Genomic DNA, 19,176 nt, shown 5'->3' on the forward strand with positions numbered 1-19,176 from the left:
GGTGGAGAAGGGGCCAGGTACTGCTCCAGGAGGGAAGTTGGAGCAGGGAGTTGCTCCAAGCCTCTGCAGCCTTCTCCATAAAATATGCAGCACTGAAACAGGCCAGTTAGCCCAACTAGTCTGTGCTGGTGTTTATACTTTACACAAGTCTCCTCCCATTCTATCTACCTCATCTCAGGCTTTTGGTGTATCTTTTTATTCCCTTTTCTCAAGGACATGTCTAGTTTCCTTTTGAAAAGTATCTAAGTAGGAGGCAGAGACCTTGTCAATAGATCATCCACTTGCCCTCTTGGCTTGGGGAGCCCATAGGAGAGGGAAAAATTGTGGGGAGGAGAGAAAATTAAAAGGTAAATACTATCAACATTACTCCTCTCCTTACCACCCAGAGAATCCAATGTTTCCATGATCTTGAATTTGACTAGTTCCCTTAACACTTACCAAAGTTTAATTCACTGTACTTACCTTTTCCTGTCTTGTTCCCACTAAAATATGTAATCAACACCTTCATCCCCCTCCTTGCATTCTCACTGTGGTGAATTCAAAACTCAGCATAGAATCTCCTACCACAACTCATGATTTCCCCAACCTCAAAAACCATAGAACTCACATCACTCAACAATCCCTTCAGCTACAGGCTTTAAAACCCAAATGTGACAATACTCAACCATTACTTCTCGACTGACCTTTTCCTCATTCTTATTCTTTTTGATTTCGGTGGTTAATTATGTCACATACCTTAGCCTTTCACCTTGCTTTCTCAGTTTTAAAAAGATTCATTTAGTTTAATTCCTGAACTTTGGCAGGGGCTGAGAATTGTTCTCGGCTTGGCTCTTATGGTGAACAGGATGATATACATTGTTCTTGGAAACAAATAGCAAACTAAATCCGCAATGAATCAAGAGAGAGGAGCATAAGGACCTAAATCTTATCTTCTCCGTGTAAACCCTCAGGGAGGGAAGGTCTTGTTATTAATAATCCACCTGGGATTACACTCAAACTTCCAGCTATTCAAACTTTGTGTTCCACATTGATCTGGGAACGGAATCTGGGACCGACATTTGGAAAGAACTGCTTCCTTCTGAGCTTCCTGGCCTGATTACTCATTGCGTCTTTCAGCAAAGGGGATTCCAGCCTTTAAAGGAGCATTGCTATTGTGTGGGGAATCTTGCAGGATGCTAAGAACCCAATAGAGGCCTTCAGAATTATGCAGGGGTTTGATAGGGTAGATATAGAGTTGATACTTCTACTTGTGGGGGAGTCAAAACCACGGGTCATAAATATAAAGCAGTCGCTAATAAATCCAAAAGAGAATTTGGGAGCAACTTCTTTACCCTGAGAGTGGTAAGAATGTGGAACTTGCTACCACAAGGAGTAGTTGAGGTAAATAACAGAGGCATTTAAGGGGAAGCTGGCTAAGCAAGAGGGAGAAAGGATATGTTGGTAGGGTTAGATGAAGACGGGTGAGAGGAGACTTGTGTGGAGCATAAATACAGCATAGACCAGTTGAGTTGAATGGCCTGTTTCTGTGCTGTAGACTCAATGTAATTCCACGCAGTGCCAGCCCTGAGGTATACGTGATGATGGGATAAGTGAAACAGAGACACCATCACATCTACTACAGAGGTGCATATGGATCAAAATGGTGCCTCAGAAATTCGGGACATGGAACACACATGACCACCTGGGTGCAAACTGTTCCCAGTTGGCAACACAGTGGATAGCAAATGGAACTTTCAGAAGTGCTCCTTTATGTGCTTCATTAAGATTACAGAGGTCTTTAAATATCAGAACAAATAGTTTACTTGTGACAGAGTTTGTGTAAACCTGTCTCTTCACAGACATACCAGCACTGGGAACGGTCATTCACCAGGGGAAGAAATATTATCCAGTCTTGGCTGACCTTAAACACAAAACTGTTGGCCTGACATAACTCCTCCTGGCCCACATGCTATCTCCCCATGCACTGCGTAGCTGAACTATATGGACAAGGAAGCTCCCAGGCTTGATCCCAGGTTTGTGCTGAGTTTGCTAACTTCAGCTTTGGGAAGTTGTATGATCTACAGTTGGCCTCAGCAACCCAGAGTTATGTAGCCGGGCTCCCTGCTCCTAATCATAGCCAGTGTCTCCCACTGGAAACTACCTATGTCATCAGGTGAGGACAGGATTACAGCTCAAAGGGTGAAGTATAACTGCTCAAATGAGGTACTCAGGAATGGTCAGTGCTCATGGAACCCCAATGCAGCAAGAGTGAGTGCCTTTATCTGAGGAGATGAGAAAATTGGAGGAGGAAAAACCCACTGTAACTCACAGGACCTTTCCTTTTGTCCCTTTCAAAGGCACTGACTCATGTCAGCTGAAATAAATGGTAAAGGATTTTTTTGACAGGTCAAAATTTCCGAGGAATGATTTTTTTTCGATAGCACTCGTGCCTCACAGCTGCCATTTATAAATAACAAATGGTTGTCACATGATTTAGGTTATGGTGCAAGGGAAACTTTCTGTCGGCAATTCTAGCATTAAATGTCTAATTTTATGGGTAACTTTAGTGATTGGCGTAATTTTTAGGTTTTGCTGTTAAATAAATGTTACTTCCACAGCTGGACAAGGACGGAGTTTGCAAAGGCTGGGCAACCAATTTGATTGGTTCAATTTATGAATATTGTCAGCTGCTGAATGATTGGTGGATGGTGTCTTTTTGATACCTTTTTTAAGGCACTTGGCAAAATACGATGGGTGATTTTAATGGTACATACGTAATGTTCTGGGTTTGATGTACAGATTTGATGATGTGCGCTGTACACAAGTGCTTTCAATTATATAGATTATTCATTTACTCCCCAAATACTGCAGCCATGTTGTCCAGTTAGTGCTCAGCTGGCAGAAAGAGTTACTCTCAAGAGGATGTACAAGATCGCTTTGCTGGAACATCTGTTTCTGCTACACTCAAATTGACAGAGGCACTCAAACTCAGGAACCAGCGATCTGGACATGTGTATCCTTTCAGTCTGCATCAACCGTGGGTCTGGGAATGCTCACAGATTTAACCCATTCAGCACCTGGCACAAGTCAGATATCGCTTTCAGATGAACTACTTTGTATTTTGACATTACCCTGTGAGACAAACCCTTTCTTCTTATTGGGGGTTCAGATTATAAAATTCACCCCTGTGGGTCGCATTCTGTCAACTAAACACAGATAAGCCAAAAGTAACTCAGCAGGAAAAACCAACATGAACTGCAGTGAAAACATAAAAGAGGCTGTTGCAGTGGCCATGATGGGAGATGCAGAGCCCACTTTAGAATGGAGGCAAACAGAATTGCCTACGCCTGTTCCTATATTCCTAGAGCAGGATTGCCGTAGGTTCAATCCTAAGTCTGTACTTAGTTAGCTGGTCTCAGATAGAGTGGGTGCATTAGGAAATTGGACAAATTAGTCAGGGTCTCCCATTCTTAATTCATTACCCAAAGGTTCCTGCCAAATGGTGTTTACATGTGAAGTCCAATGAGGACAGGGTAGATCTGGTTGCAATGCTTGACAAGAGTCACTCTGTAGGGTCCAAGTGCAAGAGCGTGTGTGAACCATGTCCCAGCATGCTGCCCTTTCAGGAAAGCATGGGAGTACACCAGGAAAAATAAACAACACAAAGATAATTTTCCAAAAACGAGTGCTTTGATGCAGTGAGCTGCATCGGGAAAAGAGTTAATGTTTCAGTCTGCTACACTGGCCATTGTGGGTAATGTTTTGTTTTAAAGTGGGGGAAGAATATGAAGAAGCAATTAAAAGCAATTGCCATGAGATAAAGTGGCTATTAACAAGACATTAACACGATATAAAACATGGTAACTGTGCAACAATGAATGGTTGTGTAATGATGCTATTAATTAACTGCAGTTAGCTGTTCTTGCCTTCAGTCATCTTTTATTTAATACACAACATGGAGCATCACCTCCCTGCTACCCTGAAGGCACCAACTCTCATCATGACTTATTTATTTTTATTTAGAGATACAGCACTGAAACAGGCCCTTCGGCCCACCAAGTCTGTGCCAACCAAGAACCACCCATTTATACTAACCCTACAGTAATCCCATATTCCCTACCATCTACCTACACTAGGGGCAATTTACAATGGCCAATTTACCTATCACCTGCAAGTCTTTTGGCTGTGGGAGGAAACCGGAGCACCCAGCGAAAACCCACGCGGTCACAGGAAGAACTTGCAAACTCCACACAGGCAGTACCCAGAATTGAACCCGGGTCCCTGGAGCTGTGAGGCTGTGGTGCTAACCACTGCGCCACTGTGCCTTCAAAGGTATTGGCTGCTTTTTGCTACCTCCCCAAGTGTGGCCAGTCTTTCTGTGTGAACCTTGACAGTGAATGTGGGCAATGTACGTGCACACAAGTGAAAAGTAAACCCAAAACCATTCCTTCCCAATGTGTACATGCTCAGACACACATGCGCCATGCACAAATCTTTGAACTGAGATCACCAGATAACAGCCAGAAGGAGGAACACTTTTTTCCCTTCCTTAACCCTGGGCTCCGAGGTTAATTTTGGTGCCTCCACAGCTGCCCAGTTTAGGATCAACTAAACAGAAGAACTGAACTTGGGACCATCGGGGTCTGTTTGGCTTTATCACCCAGTGAACCATTGGAAGAGCCCAGCCACACAGTTTTGTGTTGCTCCTTCGCCCTTGAATGATATTCACTGATAGTGATTGTCACTTTATCATATCATCTACTAGACTGCAGGAGTCTTTCGAGAATGAGGGAAGCAAATGAATTTTGAGCAACAAAATATTAATAGTAAATTAAACACACGGGGCTGAATTTTACCTGAGGTGGACGGGAATTCGTCGCTGACATGAAAGTCGGTGGCGAACCTGCTTCCGCCTAGCCCGGGGATCTGGCCCGTATTTTATGGGTCCCCGGGCTTTAATTGGCCCAAGGCTGGACTTCCACCCACTTGAGGGAGGAAGTCCTGCCTCAGTGAGCTGCTGGCCAATCAGCGGATCGGCAGCTCTTAGTCCCAGCATCGTCACTGGGAGCAGTGGCCACTGCAGGGACTGCAGCCAAGCCGACGCCAAGGAGCCTGGAGGGAAGGTAAGTTAAGGTTGCCTCACCAGGGGAATCGTTCTTTCCTGGTGAGGCTGGAGTGGTCGTTTGGGGGGAGGGGGGCACTTGGGTCCCGGGGCTGGATTGGGAGGCGGGGGCGGCCCTCAGTTGGGTACCCTGTGCCTGATTGCCATGGCACCCCCCCCCCCCCCCCCCCACCGGGGCGCAGAAAGGCCAGAAGCTATCGCTGGGCGGCCTTTCACGTCCCCAGCTTGCCCGCTTGCCACAGGTAAAATACCCGTGGAGGCAGGTGAGGGCCCTTGTGGCCGTTAAGTGGTCACTTAAGGCCCTTGATCGGCCTCGGGCGGGCAGGCCGCTTCCCATCCCCCGCCCGACGCCTTAAACCTGGCTGGAGGCGGAAGCGGGGTGGGTAGGCCTCCCGGAGCCTCCCGCTCAATTTTACGCCACCCCCATGCCACCATCCGACCTGCTGGGGTGGCGTAAAATTCAGCCCATGAACTTTGAAGGGATTTTGAAAGGAGGGTCTGTTGATTGCCAGAATGTAAAGAGTGAGTGATTAGCCCTCCAGGGGTGGCAATTTGCTGAAAGATATTTAGACAAGTGCTGAGTGTACAGGACTGCTGAGTGTCAAGAATGCAGTCAGTTGCACAGTCCGTTGTTGTACGGAGCATCTCAAGTTACTGATCCAGAAGCAGCTGTTCACAGGAGCATCTTGGCAAGTGTCTGAGCCGAGCCTTTACATGGATCGCGCGTTCTGCACACCACTGCCTCTAGTTAAAACTGCCGTCTCCTCGAATGGATAATGCAGTTCAAAAAGATCTGCATTTGTATAGCACCGTTCACAACCGTAAAATGTCTCAAAGTACTTTACAGCCAAGGAAGCACTCTTGAAGTGTAGTCACTGTTGTAGTGTAGGTGATGCGGCAGCCAATTTGTGCACATCAAGTTCCCACGCGTAGCAATGTGATAATGACCAATCTATTTTTTTAAATGATGTTGATTAAGTGTCAAATATTGGCCGGGAAACCTGGGATAACGCCCATGCTCTTCTTCAAAATAGTGCCACGGTATCTTTTACATCCACCTGAGAGGGGCTTAGTTTAACGTCTCATCCGAAAGACAGGACTCCTGATTGTGCAGCGGAGAGCCCCCTCGGGAGTGCAGTGGAGAGCCCCCTCGGGAGTGCAGTGGAGAGCCCCCTCGGTAGAGCAGCGGAGAGCCCCCTCGGGATAAAGCCTGCTACCTGACCCAAACCCGACGAGACCCAACGACATGTGTCAGGTTTGGGTCGGGTTGCACCTCCGGGTCCAGCATTCGGGCTCGGGTCGGATCGGGTCAGACACGCTCTATCACAAGTAAGTGGCTCCACTGTTAATTTGGTTTTTGGACTTGAAAGTTGGTTTTGTTACAGTTATTTTAAGCTTGTGCCTATCAGCAACAAAGTGAAAAACGGAAGAAAAATGGTCGGGTCGGGTTGGGCATGGGAAAAAATGGAAGGACTCAGGCCGGGTCGGGCATGGTTCTGTCGGGCTCGGTCGGGTTTTGTTTTGCAAACCCGAGCAGGTATTTACCTCAGGAGTGCAGCGGAGAGCTCCCTCAGGAGTGCAAAGGAGTGTCAGCCTAGAATTTGTGCTCAAAGTCTCTGGAGTTGGATTTGAAACTAAGATTTTATGACTCGGAGGTGAGAGTGCTACCAATGAAGCCACAGCTGGAAGCAATATGGAAATTAACGCAACAGAGCCAAAGGTCTCTAAAAACCATACACAAGCCAGGAAATTGAAACACAATCTTGAGAGAAAAATGGGTGACATTACAGAGCTACTATTCCTTTATTGCAAATTTTCTCGCCTCCTCTGCTGAAGGTGCTGAATCGAGCCAGGTTATGGTTCAATGGAACCCATGTGTGGTACCTCGCACAATGGTTAGCTGTTCAACTGCAGGTAACTCCTAAGCAAAGCACACACACACACACACACACACACACACAAAGCTTCCTGCAGGATCAAGAGCAGGAATCCTGCCTGAATCCTCTCCTAAGTAACCTAGGGGCGTTTTATTGCAACTGCTGTCATGGCTTAAAGTGGCCACCTCAGCCCAGTGGGGGACAGGAGCCTCGAGCCGAGCTGTGATGTATAGCTTGGTACCACACTGGATGGTGCATTGAACAACTCAACCACTGCAAAATAATGCAGGTTAAATGTGAAAAATTACAGTACATGATCCCTCACTATTAATGTGGGATATTTCTGCAGAGAGGTTAGTAGACACGCGGGTCAGTCTGCTTCAAGCTGATGTGGTGCTCACTCCCTCTCCAATAGTCCCCATGTTGACTCTGGATTAGTTCCACCATCAATCACCCAGTGATATGTGTTTCCTCTGGAATGGTTTCCATGACAACAGATTACTACAATGAAATCTAAATAACCTCCCGTTGACTTATTTTATTCACTCTTTTGTTTTTTTTCCCCAAACCCCTTCTACCACACAGGAGAGGCAGAGTTCATGCGCTGAGGGCTTAAACCAGACCCTAGGGGCATCTCTGTGCGAGACTGACCCCTGAACCACGGCCCCGGTTGCCTCGGTTCCGCTCCGTGTTGGAGGTGGGTGGGGGAGGGGCATGGGGGGGGGGTGCCGGTGCCCTGACTCTGCTCATTGCATTATCCCATTCTTAGGAGAGTACAACTGTAAATTCACCACAGCGGTTAAATGCGTCCCTATCGCCCTGTCTCACGACATGGTGGAGTATCCCCATGGATATTGCCGTACTTCAGGGTGATTCTTAATGCACAATGTTCTCAAATATGTAAAAAGCACAAACATAGCAGGCATGTTTCATCATCAGAAAGATGTTAAACAACCTTACAGATAATCACAGGGAGGATTCAGTTCACCTAAGCCCACCGTCCATTGCTCTCGGCACAACTACTAACTGTACATAAAGACTAAGGAGTCAGCTGTGGTTCAGTGGGTAGCACTCTCACCTCTGAGCTGTCACAGAGATTTAAGTATATAATCTGGGCTGACACTGTAGCAGCACTCCCTCGGTACTGGACTGCAGTGTCAGGGGCGCCATCTTTCAGATGAGACATTAAACAGAGGTCCTGTCTGCCCTTTCAGGCGGATGCAAAAGATTCCATGGCACTATTTGAGGAAGAGTGGTATCCTATCAGTATTTTTCCCTCAACCATCATTTTTTAACAGATTATCTGGTCATTATCACATTGCTGTTTGTGGGAGCTTGCTGTGCACAAATTGCTGTCACGTTTCCGACATTAAAACAGTTCAAAAGTAATTCATTGGCTTTGGAATGTTTTGAGGCTGTGAAAGGTGCTATGTAAATGCAAGGTCTTCCTTTCACTCTTTGTCTAAGGTTTTCATCTCCACATGACCTACTTGACAAACCACTCAAGTGTTGAAATCTTTTCTGACATCAGTACTAAATGCGCCTTTCAACAACTTTCCAGATTATTATAAACATGTGAATATGACCCTTGGGTGTGAAGTGAATAAGTCACTACGAGTGTGGAAGACAAGGAGAGGGTGAGAGAAGGGAACCGGGCAGCCCAGTGGGTTCAGATCCAGTCCTAACTGATGGAGCGAGGGTTACCCCAGTCTTGTGGCTGTAAGGGTCCAATGTAGGATGAGTTTGGTCATTTTATCTTAAAATTTGTGCATGTTGACCACAGCATAAAGTAGTCTGATTGAGGAAAATACCCAATTACCGCCAGACAGACCACAATATGCGGTTTGGGAGTGGAAAAATGTCACTCTGGTAGTACAGGGGAAGCCTTTCTGAAGTTGGGTTGAGTGCAGGCAGAGTAGAATTGGGAGAGATTATTACTGATACCGAGTGCCTGAAATGAACTGTCTGTTCTCCAACATTAATGCCCTTCAACTTGATAAGCACCAAAAAAAAAGGGCTGTATTTTCCCAGCCCTTCAGAGGCAGCTTTGGAGGCAGTGGGAGCAGAGTGGAAATTCAGAACGATGCGCGTGAGGGTGGAATCAGCTTCACATGTCCCCCCCCCCCCCCCCCCCCCCCGTTCTGTGCATGTTTCCTGGAGGCAGGCTCCCAGCAGCAACAGCAGGTAACCAATTAAGGCGCTTATAAGGGCAATTAGCACCTATTTTTAGACACTTGAATTTTTGTGAGTGGCGCACGGGCCCCCCTGCTGCGCCAGCTATCAGGCAGGTGGAGATGGTGGTGTAGTGGTAATGTCACTGTACTAGTAATCCAGAGGCCCAGGCTAATGCCCCGGGGACATGGGTTCAAATCCCACCACGGCAGCTGGTGGAATTTAAATTCAATTTATTAATAAATTCAATTAATTAATAAAAATTTGGATGCCAGACAGTGGCAGGGTTGGGACCCAGAAATCACCCAAACATTGGGTTCCTGACCCCTGGGGGAAGTTCAACTCAAAAAGGTGCGAAACAAGAGCACGACAACCAGACACAGAGGAGGGGAATGTAAATGTTCCCAATGAGTGAGCAATGGGTCAGCTGGTGAACACCCAATTTAGGCCTGGACCAATGTTCTAAAAACCAGACCGGGTGTTAAACAGGCGAACAACCCGATTAAAATCGACCGCAGAGACTCAGAAAGAAGCAGACATATCCAGAGGTATGTGCAAAGAAAAACAAAGAATGAAATTATTGCATTCGTTAAACCTTTTAGAAGTTGAGGGAGTACACACTGCAAACTGTAAAGTATTCTGGTTCATTCAATTCTATATCAATCAGGCTTTATTGCAAATGAGAAATTTACAAGAGTCTTTGCTGATCCACTTACTGCTCTCATAATGGCTGGCACTGTCTCTGTACATGTGGAGGTAGAGATACAGAGTTTCTGAGCCAGTAGATTGGTTGGCTGTGTATTTGGAGTCAGTATCCAAGCTTATTATAATGCCTCAGTCCAACAATCCACTCTTTACTACACCATAGTTCAATCTCTGTTCTGTTAACTGATCTTAGCCAGGTTGCAGGTAGGACTGCTAACTTTGGGATCAAGTGCACACAGTTAAACAGTGACTCCTTGTGAGAGTGCACACATAATGGATGTTGCATGAGAACAGGAATGGACCTTATTGAGAGGCTTCTTGATCAGATAGCTGGCTGGCACTCACTATCTCGGGTTCATTAATGAAGAATGGGCATTTGGGTCTAGTACCTGAAGGTTTCCAGCACTTCTGGAATTGTATCCCAGTGTCAGTCGGAACCTTCTTAGCGACAGGTGGGAGGATGGGGGTATTGGGGCAAAGGGGGAAGAGGAGGAAGTCAAATAGGACTTACTAAAAAAATAATCAATTGTGCTCACTGCTCTTCCAAACCTATGATAGTTGATGAAGCAGGTTTAAAGCTAGCAGTGTTTTTTTCTATAAATGAACTCCTTCACTAAGAATGAAACTTTAATCTGCACAGTGACAGACTGGCTGAGGCTCAGGCCATTTTCCTTCCTTAATTCCTGCGCCTCCTCTCTAACATCACAAGATAAACTTCCCCAATGTTACGGAGACAACCCGTGAGGCAGTGTCATTTACTCTGCTCTCCTGACACGCTCATCCCTTTCATTGTTAGTTGGAACATCTGGTTTTAGACAAAGTTCCGCTCCAAGTCACACACCATCCTGACTTGGAACTATATCACCGTTCCTTCACTGTCGCTGGGTCAAAATCCTGGAACTCCCTTCCTAATAGCACTGTGGGTGTACCTACCTCACATGGACTGCAGCGGTTCAAGAAGGCAGCTCACCACCACTTTCCAGTTCGGGATGGGCAATAAATGCTGGCTTTGCCAGCGACGCCCGCATCCCACTGAACAAATAGAAAGTAATGGGGGGGGGGGGGGGGAGGTTGGGGAGGGTGGTGTGGAAGGGCTGTTAAATAGACTGCTGGGTGTGGTACAATTTATTGAATGCTTTACCAGATTTATAAATGTTTGTGATGTGCTTTACGATATTAGCTATGTTGCTAATTGCCAGCACCACACTTACACACTTAAAAGAAATTGTGCTCTCCTGGTGTCTCAGAGTTCAGGGATACCGAGTCATACAAAACCAAGCAGTCTCAGGTTCCATTGGTCTGGGTTGCGTTATAATATCTCTGTCAGGGTGATGCTTATAGAAATATGAGCTGACCTACAATTGACCTTCCTGATCTGGGGAGGAGAATAACCAACAACAACTTACATAATAAAATGTTCCAAAGTGCTTCACAACAGCATTACAAAACAAAATGACACCGAGTTGCATAAGGAGGTACTTGGGTCACCAAAAGCCAATGGTTCTTCACTCTGATTTCAGTCAGTGACTCCCACTGTAGAGGGTGTGTTTATGGATATTAGGTATGTTAGTGTAGTGGTTATGTTACTGGACATTAGTTTATCAGTAAAAGTATTTATGAAACTGTCAGATTGTTGTACAAAACCCAACAGGTTCACTGATGTCCTTTAGGGAAGGAAATCTGCTGTTTTTACCCAGTCTGGTTGGTACTCCAGTCCCACACAAATGTGGTTTGCTCCTAACTGCCTCTAAAGTGGTCCAGCAAGCCAAGCAGTTGTATTAGGGATGGGTGATGAATGCTGGCCTTTCCAGTGATGCCCACATCCCGAGAATGAATAACTGGACTTTAGTGTGATGACTGATCACAATAGCCTGCGGGAGAAAGTATCAGCCAGGGCCCTGGTTAAATAAAAACAGAAAGTGCTGGAAATGCTCAACAGGTCTGGAAGCATCTGTGGAGAGAGAAGCAGAGTTAACATTTCAGGTCAATGACCTTTCATCAGTAATGATGAAGGGTCCTGGTTGCTATCTACTGCTCCTATTGTGTGGGTAGTAAAAGAGGACAGGGTCAAGCTTGGTTGTGATGACCTTACAGCAGAAATACTCCTGATACACATTATAATGGCTCATATATTTAGGTCAACTCGATCACCCACGCCCACTGCCCTGGCCGAGATTGGCTACCTTATTGCTGATTGAAGATAGAACCTAGGACTTTGCTACTGTTTATGGATCAGTTCGACACTGACTAGTGTGGTTAGAAACTGAGGCATCAGAGAAACTCAGTGTTTCTTCCACGTTCTTTGGTACATTTTTCTCTCTGACAGACATTGCCTGATCTGCTGGGTATTCCAACATTTTCTGTTACATTTCTCCCTGTTCTTTACAGTCCATCTGCAACTCATTCCCTGCTCCCAGGTTCCGACAATCCTCTCAAATCAGCCGCTCGCGTGAGTGAAAGAGAAAGAATATGCACGCACATACTCTGCCTGACCTTTATTTTTTGTTCTCTCTACCCTACTGGAGAGATAGGTCATCTCCTGCACCAACCTGACGTCTCAACTCTGCTCATTTACCTCCCGCAGGGAGAACATTTCATTTCAGAAATGCAAATTTTAAGTTAAAATCTACAATACTAATTCTAGAAGTGACAAAGGAAAGCAGATGAGTGCTCAAGATGGTGAACTACTGAGGGAAATAGTGCACAAATAATTCTGAAATCAAACAGTGAAAGGGAAATCCTCTTGTGACAGCTCCAAGTATCTGACTGATTTCCTTTATGCTGCACTCTATACAAGTCAACAATTTATAAAGTGCCGTTTGTACTAAAGCCACATACGTTTATCTACCATTTCAAGGAGTTTTCAGGCTCTACCCAAACCTGGGAGATTCCAGACTCCAGAGCTGCCATACTGACCACAGGGCAACATTGGTGCTGCAGTAAACTGGCAATGCCTCAATTTTAAAACATTATTCTTGCGTTCAGATCTCTCCATGCCCTCATCCCTCCCTATGTTTGTAACCTCCTCCAGCCCTCCTAAACTCTGAGATCTCTGTGCTCCTCCAATTCTGGGGCCTTGACCATCTCCGATTTGAATTGGTCCACCATTGGCAGCCATGCCTGCAGCTGCCCAGGCTCTAAGCTCTGGAATTCTCTCCCTAAACCGGTCTCTCCTTTAAGTCACTCTTTAAAACCTACTTTTTTAAATTCAATCCTGAGACGTGAGCGTTACTGACAAGGTTAGCACTTAATGCCCATCCCTAATTGCCCTTGAGAAAGTGGTGGTGAGCGGCCTTCTTGAACTACCGCAGTCCATGTGGCATAGAACACCCACAGTGCTATTTCCGCAGTGGTTTGATACAACAGGGTGGCTTGCTAGGCCATTTCAGAGGGCAGTTAAGAGTCAACCACATTGTTGTGGATCTGGAGTCACATGTAGGCCAGACCAGGAAAGGGTGGCAGATTTCCTCCCTGAAGAACATTAGTGAACCAGATGGATTTTTAACAACAATTCAGTCATTTCACGATCATGAGAATAACATTTTTTGTCCAGATTTATTAACTAATTGAATTTAAATTCCCCTAGCTGCCATGATGGGATTTGAACCCATGTCGCCAGAGCGTGTCTGGGCCTCTGGACTACTGGTCCAGTAACATTACCACTACAGTACCGTCCCCCAACTATTTCTTGGACCAAGATTTTGGTCACTTGTCCTAATATTGCTTTATGTGGCTCAGTATCAAATTCTCTCTGTTAAGAGTCCTGTGACGTACCTTAGGGTATATAATATATAAGTGCCTTAGGGTGTTTTCACTATGCTATAGAAATCCAAGTTGTTATTGTAGAGATGATTTTTATCACAGTTAAGATTCATTTTTTTGCAGAATCATCCTCTTTTTATTAGAAATTGTTTTTGAAAACAGGCCCAATGGTGTGAAAAGATTTCCTGAATTGTATTTTTAAAGAAATATTTCCCATTCCCCCCCATCAGTTTCCTCTGGTCTAAAAGCATTGACTATTTTCTGGGATACAGTTCCACAGGGACCTGACGCCCTTTAGTACCTTGCTCAGGAGGCCTCAGGCAGTCAATATAACGACACTCTTTAACCATGGTGGAGGGGGGGGGGGGCGGTGTACAGCTCACCTGAACCCCTCGCATCCTCATCCAATGTCCAGCATCGACCAGGAAACAGGAACCTTGGCCAATTTGTTTCTTCCTCAGGCCAAGGCACTGAGGTCAATTGTTGTGCTCCAATGAAACCAGTCGACTGAACAGAGACTAGGATCAAACCTGGTATCTTCTCATCTGTATGGCTTAGTGCCATAGAGCACAAGGTGCAAACAAGAGGTTAAGAAATTGTCAGGTAGCCTGTTAATGGGGACCATCAGGTGGCCTAGTAATGGGAGCTGTCTCGTGACCAGTTCATTGAGGGGAGAGCGCAGGAATCATCTAGAACAGTTGATTGTAACAAATAACTGAATCCAGATTGTTGCTAAATAACCAAATGCAAACAACACCCCTAAAGGAGAAATTGGTCACCAGTTCCCTGTCTTCCTTTTGAGCTGCTATTATTTTTTGTCTTTTCTCTTCAATTGTCCTCTATTTTGCTCACTGTTTTCCATGACACACTCTCTCAGAATTACTTCTGCCTTCTCTTTTAATCTCCATCTGTATGATTTACTATCTATTCCACTTGAGTGTCGGTCCCTTTAACAGTCACTCTGTAGCTTGTGCATTGTCTCACTTGTTGGCAGCCTTTGATTTTCTCACCTTGTCTTTCTTTCTCAGTCTCTTTGACAATCTATCTGACTCTCACTTTTCGACAGCCTTTCCCTGACTTTCCCTCTCTTTTTTTCTGGGTGTCCTGCAGCTCGTCCACCGGGGACTTGATCTTTCAGTTATCTCTGCAACACGCAAAAGGAACTCTCCACCGCAGCAGGTCAAACAAATTTGGCATTTTAGGTACTTAAACCCGGCAGCAGCGATTTAAAAGCTTTAACTGCAGCAAGTTCAGAAGCAAGAGAGAAGACAGAGAAGGATCCCAGGGCTGAAAGCCTGTCTCACAGTAAACCCTGCATTCCACTCCAGTCTGAAACTACAGATTTCTTTCAAAGCCACAGCTGGATTAGGTTAACTTCACTGAACCAAGAAGAAGTACTGTGGGTCGGGGGGGAAGACAAAAGCACATCAGACCTACCTCAGACCCATGGTCCAGCCCCCACTGGCTAGTTCGGTCATCTGTCCTCAATTGCTACCCAACTCTCTCACGACAGCAGTGAGTGAGCGGCTCCTGTCTTGTGCTTTACAGAGCAACTATTAAGGCACTCAGCTCCCACTGCAATAGACTGAGTGACAGCCTCACACAGAGACTGATCCAATCTCAACAAACCTCTCGGGTTGGGGAGGGGGGTGGTTTAGACAGAGGAAAGAACTACTTCTGGAATGTACCAAAACCAGACAATTGAGAGGGCAGGGACTTAATCCCATTTTTGCCTGGGTAGTGAGAGTTTCCTTAAGTGGATTTGATAAGATTACTAAAGAGGCATAATATTCGGGAGTTTGAACTTGTGAATGGGATTACAGGATTGTACTAAAACCTCAAGTCTGTTCACACAGTGAATGAACGCTCTGTCTTGTTGATAGAAATCCCTTCTCTGCTCCCACTTTCTCACACATTATCCGTTTTTTTCTGTTTGCTGGACTTGTACTGGAGCAATACGCTGTAAGCTGCCTTGTTCCAGGTTAAGACTGTGCATTAAACCTACTTGTGTTTTTTTTTTTCTGCCTGCTTAATGTCTGCGGGACATTTGTTGATCTACAATGGATTTTTTTTTTTAAGTACGATTAATATTAATCAGTAGAACTTTTGTTTGCTTCGTCTCTGTGTCCCGACTTTCCAGAATACATTGCCCCCCAATTCGATTGACTATCAATGGTTTCTCTTCAATGGTTTATTTCTCACTTCTCTTGATTTCTGAAAGCGAAACACAGCTAGGCAGTTTCAGGGGACGGCTGCACTGGGCTTGACCATGACGCCCTCCACAGTCAAATAGCCTGGTGACACACATGGAGCCTGTCCATGGAGGGAGGGACAGACAGCCTGCCATTGCCTGTGTGAACCATAAGAACATAAGAAAGTAGGAGTGGGCCATTCAGCCCTTTGAGTCTGCTCTGCCATTCAAGAATATAATGGCTGATCCAGCTCGGCTACACGTTAGACTGAGCACCCACAGCCCCCTGGAATAGAGAATTCCAAAGATTCACAACACTTTGAGTGAAGAAATGTCTGCTCATCTCAGTCCTAAATGGCCGACTTCTTATTCTGAGACTGTTCTAGTCTAGTTCAAGACTCCCCAACCAGGGGAACCATCCTTCCAGCATCTGCCTTGTCAAGCCCCTTAAGAATTTTATATGTTTCAATGAAGTCACCTCTCATTCTTCTAAACTCTAGGGAATATAGGCCTAGTCTACTCCCTTTAGGCTTTGTCTACTCAATTAACCGCAACGACAGCACCTTCAAGAGAGGTGGGGAGGTAGTTGGGGAGAAAAAAAATCTAAAGCTTTGCCCCTCACACCAGCTTTGGATTAGGTGTAATGAATTTGTTTTTGTTCCAATTTCTAACAACAATAGCAGCAACTTGCATTTCTGCAGAAAAAACATCCCAAGGCCCAAGACATAAGGAGAAAAAAAATGGGCACCAAGTTAAAGGAGATATTTGGAGGGATTCAGTCAAAGAGTTGGGCGTTAAGGAGGGTCTCAAACGAGGAGAAGGGGTTTAGGGAGGAAATTCCAGAGTGTGTGGCCTCGACAGCTGAAGGCATAACCACCAATGTTGGGCAGAACGGAATGGAAGGGAAGGGAGGATGGACAAGAGAATATATCATTCCAAAAGTATATCTTACCACAATTTTCAGCCATTCCCTATTGCAACCCCTTCAACTAATACATGGCCTTTAAGGTAAACTATTGAATGGCTGCCAGCACTCATAGATTCAGTCCCCAGCCTTCAGGAGAGGGGAGAACCAGGAAAAAAAAAAAGACTGTCCTGAATAAATCTGGGAAGACCCAGTTGACCTGGCCAATCCAGGTTGTGGACAATGCTGGGCAGATTGAGTTAAATTTGGACAATTCCAGGTTGATCGGGCCAACGTTGGGTAGATCTGGGGAGCAGTGAGTAGAGCTGTGCAGAATCAAATTGATCTACATCAAAATGAGAAGTCCCGGGTAGGTCTGGGCAGATATGGGTTGATCTGGACAATCCTGAGTAGATCTTGGAAAACCAGCATCAATCTGGGCAGGCCTGGGTTTATTTAGACTGTACCAAATAATCTCAGGTAGATCTGGGCAATCCTGGGTTGGCCTAGACCATTGTGTGTAGACCATAGAATCATAGAATGATTACAGCACAGAAGGAGGCCATTCAGCCTGTTGTGTTCATGTCTGCTTTCCTGCAGGAGCAACTTGGCAATTCCCGCTACCCTGCCTTTTCCCCGTAGCTCTGCAAATTTCTTTCCTTCAGGTAATTATCCAATTCCCTTTCGAAAGCCACAACTGAATCTGCTTCCACCACACTCTCAGGTAGTGCATTCCAGATGCTAACCACTCGCTGCGTGAAAATATTTTTCCTCATGTCGCCTTTGCCTCTTTTGCCATTCACCTTAAATCGGAGTCCTCTGGTTCTTGACCCTTCTGTCAATGAGAACAGTTTCTCCCAATCTACTTTGTCCAGGCCCCTTATAATTTTGAAAACCTCTATCAAATCTTCTCTTAATCTTCTCTTCTCCAAGGAGAATAGCCCCAGCTTCTCCGATCTATCCATGTAAACAAAGCCCCTCATTCTAAGAACCATTCTTGTAAATCTTTTCTGCACTCTCTCTAATCTAGCCAGTTTTGAATTTGTTCCGAGCTTTTCTTCACTTTAAGCAACTGCTGGATTCAGGCGTTGAACACATGAGCACAGTGAGGTTTAAACACACTGCCGTTTCTCCCCAGCCTGGACACATCCAACCAACCACAAAGGATACATTCCAAAAAGACTCGGCAAACCTTTTTTTTATACAAAAGAATTCCACACGGGTCAGCAGTTTCACTTCATTTGAGGAAAAATGAGTAATTCCACTTCTCCAAAAGGCCTTAAGGTTTATGCTGACACAAGCACCAAGCACACACACACGGCTCAGAGTCAGTGAGTTACCTGCTCTCATTCCAGCGTCTTGTTTCTATTCTCACCATTTTCTCAGTCAAGTTGTGCTCCTCCCTCTCCACACACCCTCACCCTTGTAATCCTGAAGGCCTTAATTCCTCACAGTTCCACACGACTGAGCAGCTACTGCTAGCTTACCCAATAGCCCATGGACAGTGGAAATCTGGAACGCACCCCCCCAAAAAGCTGCTGAGGCTGGAGGTCAACGGAAAATGTCAAAATTACAAGATATTTTCAGCAGGGGTATTAACAGTGACAGAACCAAGCGCGTACATGAAGTTAAGACGTAGGCCAGCCGTGATCTGATTGAATGATGGAACAGATTCGAGGGGCTGAACGGACCCTCCTGTTCCTACGTTGCATGCTTCTTGAGTGTCAGTAGTGGGGGGGTGTCGGGAGGGGGCAGGTGTGGTGGGGGGGGGGTGGTGGGGCGGTGCTGGGAGGGAGATTACAGCCCAGCCCAGTCCCCTGCTCACTCAATGTTCATGCCCACATACTTTCCAACAGAGGTCACTGGATGAGGATCAGAAGCAGAAACTCTAGCTGATTTTTCCTTGCTAACCCAAGAACGCTGATATCAACTGGAGCATCCCAGTCACTACCCTCGTTGAGATCAGTTAACCTTGTACAGACTGAAGCTGGAACCTTTTTGGTCCATACGTTTCAGCCAATCACTATTTTAAATAGCTGAGCTCGTTTCTGTGAGTTACCTGAACTCTGCCAAGTCAGCTGTGGGGTTTCCAATTGGTTTCCGCCCCATGGGGCTAGAGACAGGATGCTATCCTGTGGCATGCATGCATGTGGTGACGTCAGCTGATCAGCTAAGTCGGCAGCGATCAAACTTGGCAGTTAGCGGATCTACATGATTCTGTTACCCATCGTGGGAGCTTAAGGTTCCTTTTGGTTCCTGGCTGCAGATTTCAGCTGCTCATTTCTGCCGCACTGTTCCCTGAATGTAATAGAATATGGACACAACAACAAAGACCTTCTACTTTGCAGACAGATCCCCATGTCACCAGGAAAAGCATTGCTTAAACAAACTGTAAATGAGACAGTTTCCAATACCTGGACAGCTGTAACCTTTTTGAGCCAATCAGGAGTTAAGGATACACCAA

At 45.7% G+C, this 19,176-nt stretch overlaps 1 protein-coding gene across 3 annotated transcripts in view; it reads right to left on the reverse strand.

The window, feature by feature from the left end:
• Positions 1–19,176, reverse strand: part of LOC137347650 (SH2 domain-containing protein 3C-like) — a 141,020-nt gene that overhangs the window by 68,102 nt on the left and 53,742 nt on the right. The window contains exon 1 of one of the 3 annotated variants that reach the window (XM_068012295.1): positions 15,055–15,241. The exons of the other annotated variants lie outside the window; for them this stretch is intronic. Within the exon in view, the coding sequence (XP_067868396.1) occupies positions 15,055–15,095 (41 nt within the window). The 5' untranslated portion in view covers positions 15,096–15,241. Of the gene's footprint in view, positions 1–15,054; positions 15,242–19,176 lie in introns of those variants that run through there. 3 annotated transcript variants of the gene reach the window in all.

This window comes from Heterodontus francisci, chromosome 32 (assembly GCF_036365525.1).
Source record: "Heterodontus francisci isolate sHetFra1 chromosome 32, sHetFra1.hap1, whole genome shotgun sequence".
Lineage (NCBI taxonomy): Eukaryota > Metazoa > Chordata > Chondrichthyes > Heterodontiformes > Heterodontidae > Heterodontus > Heterodontus francisci.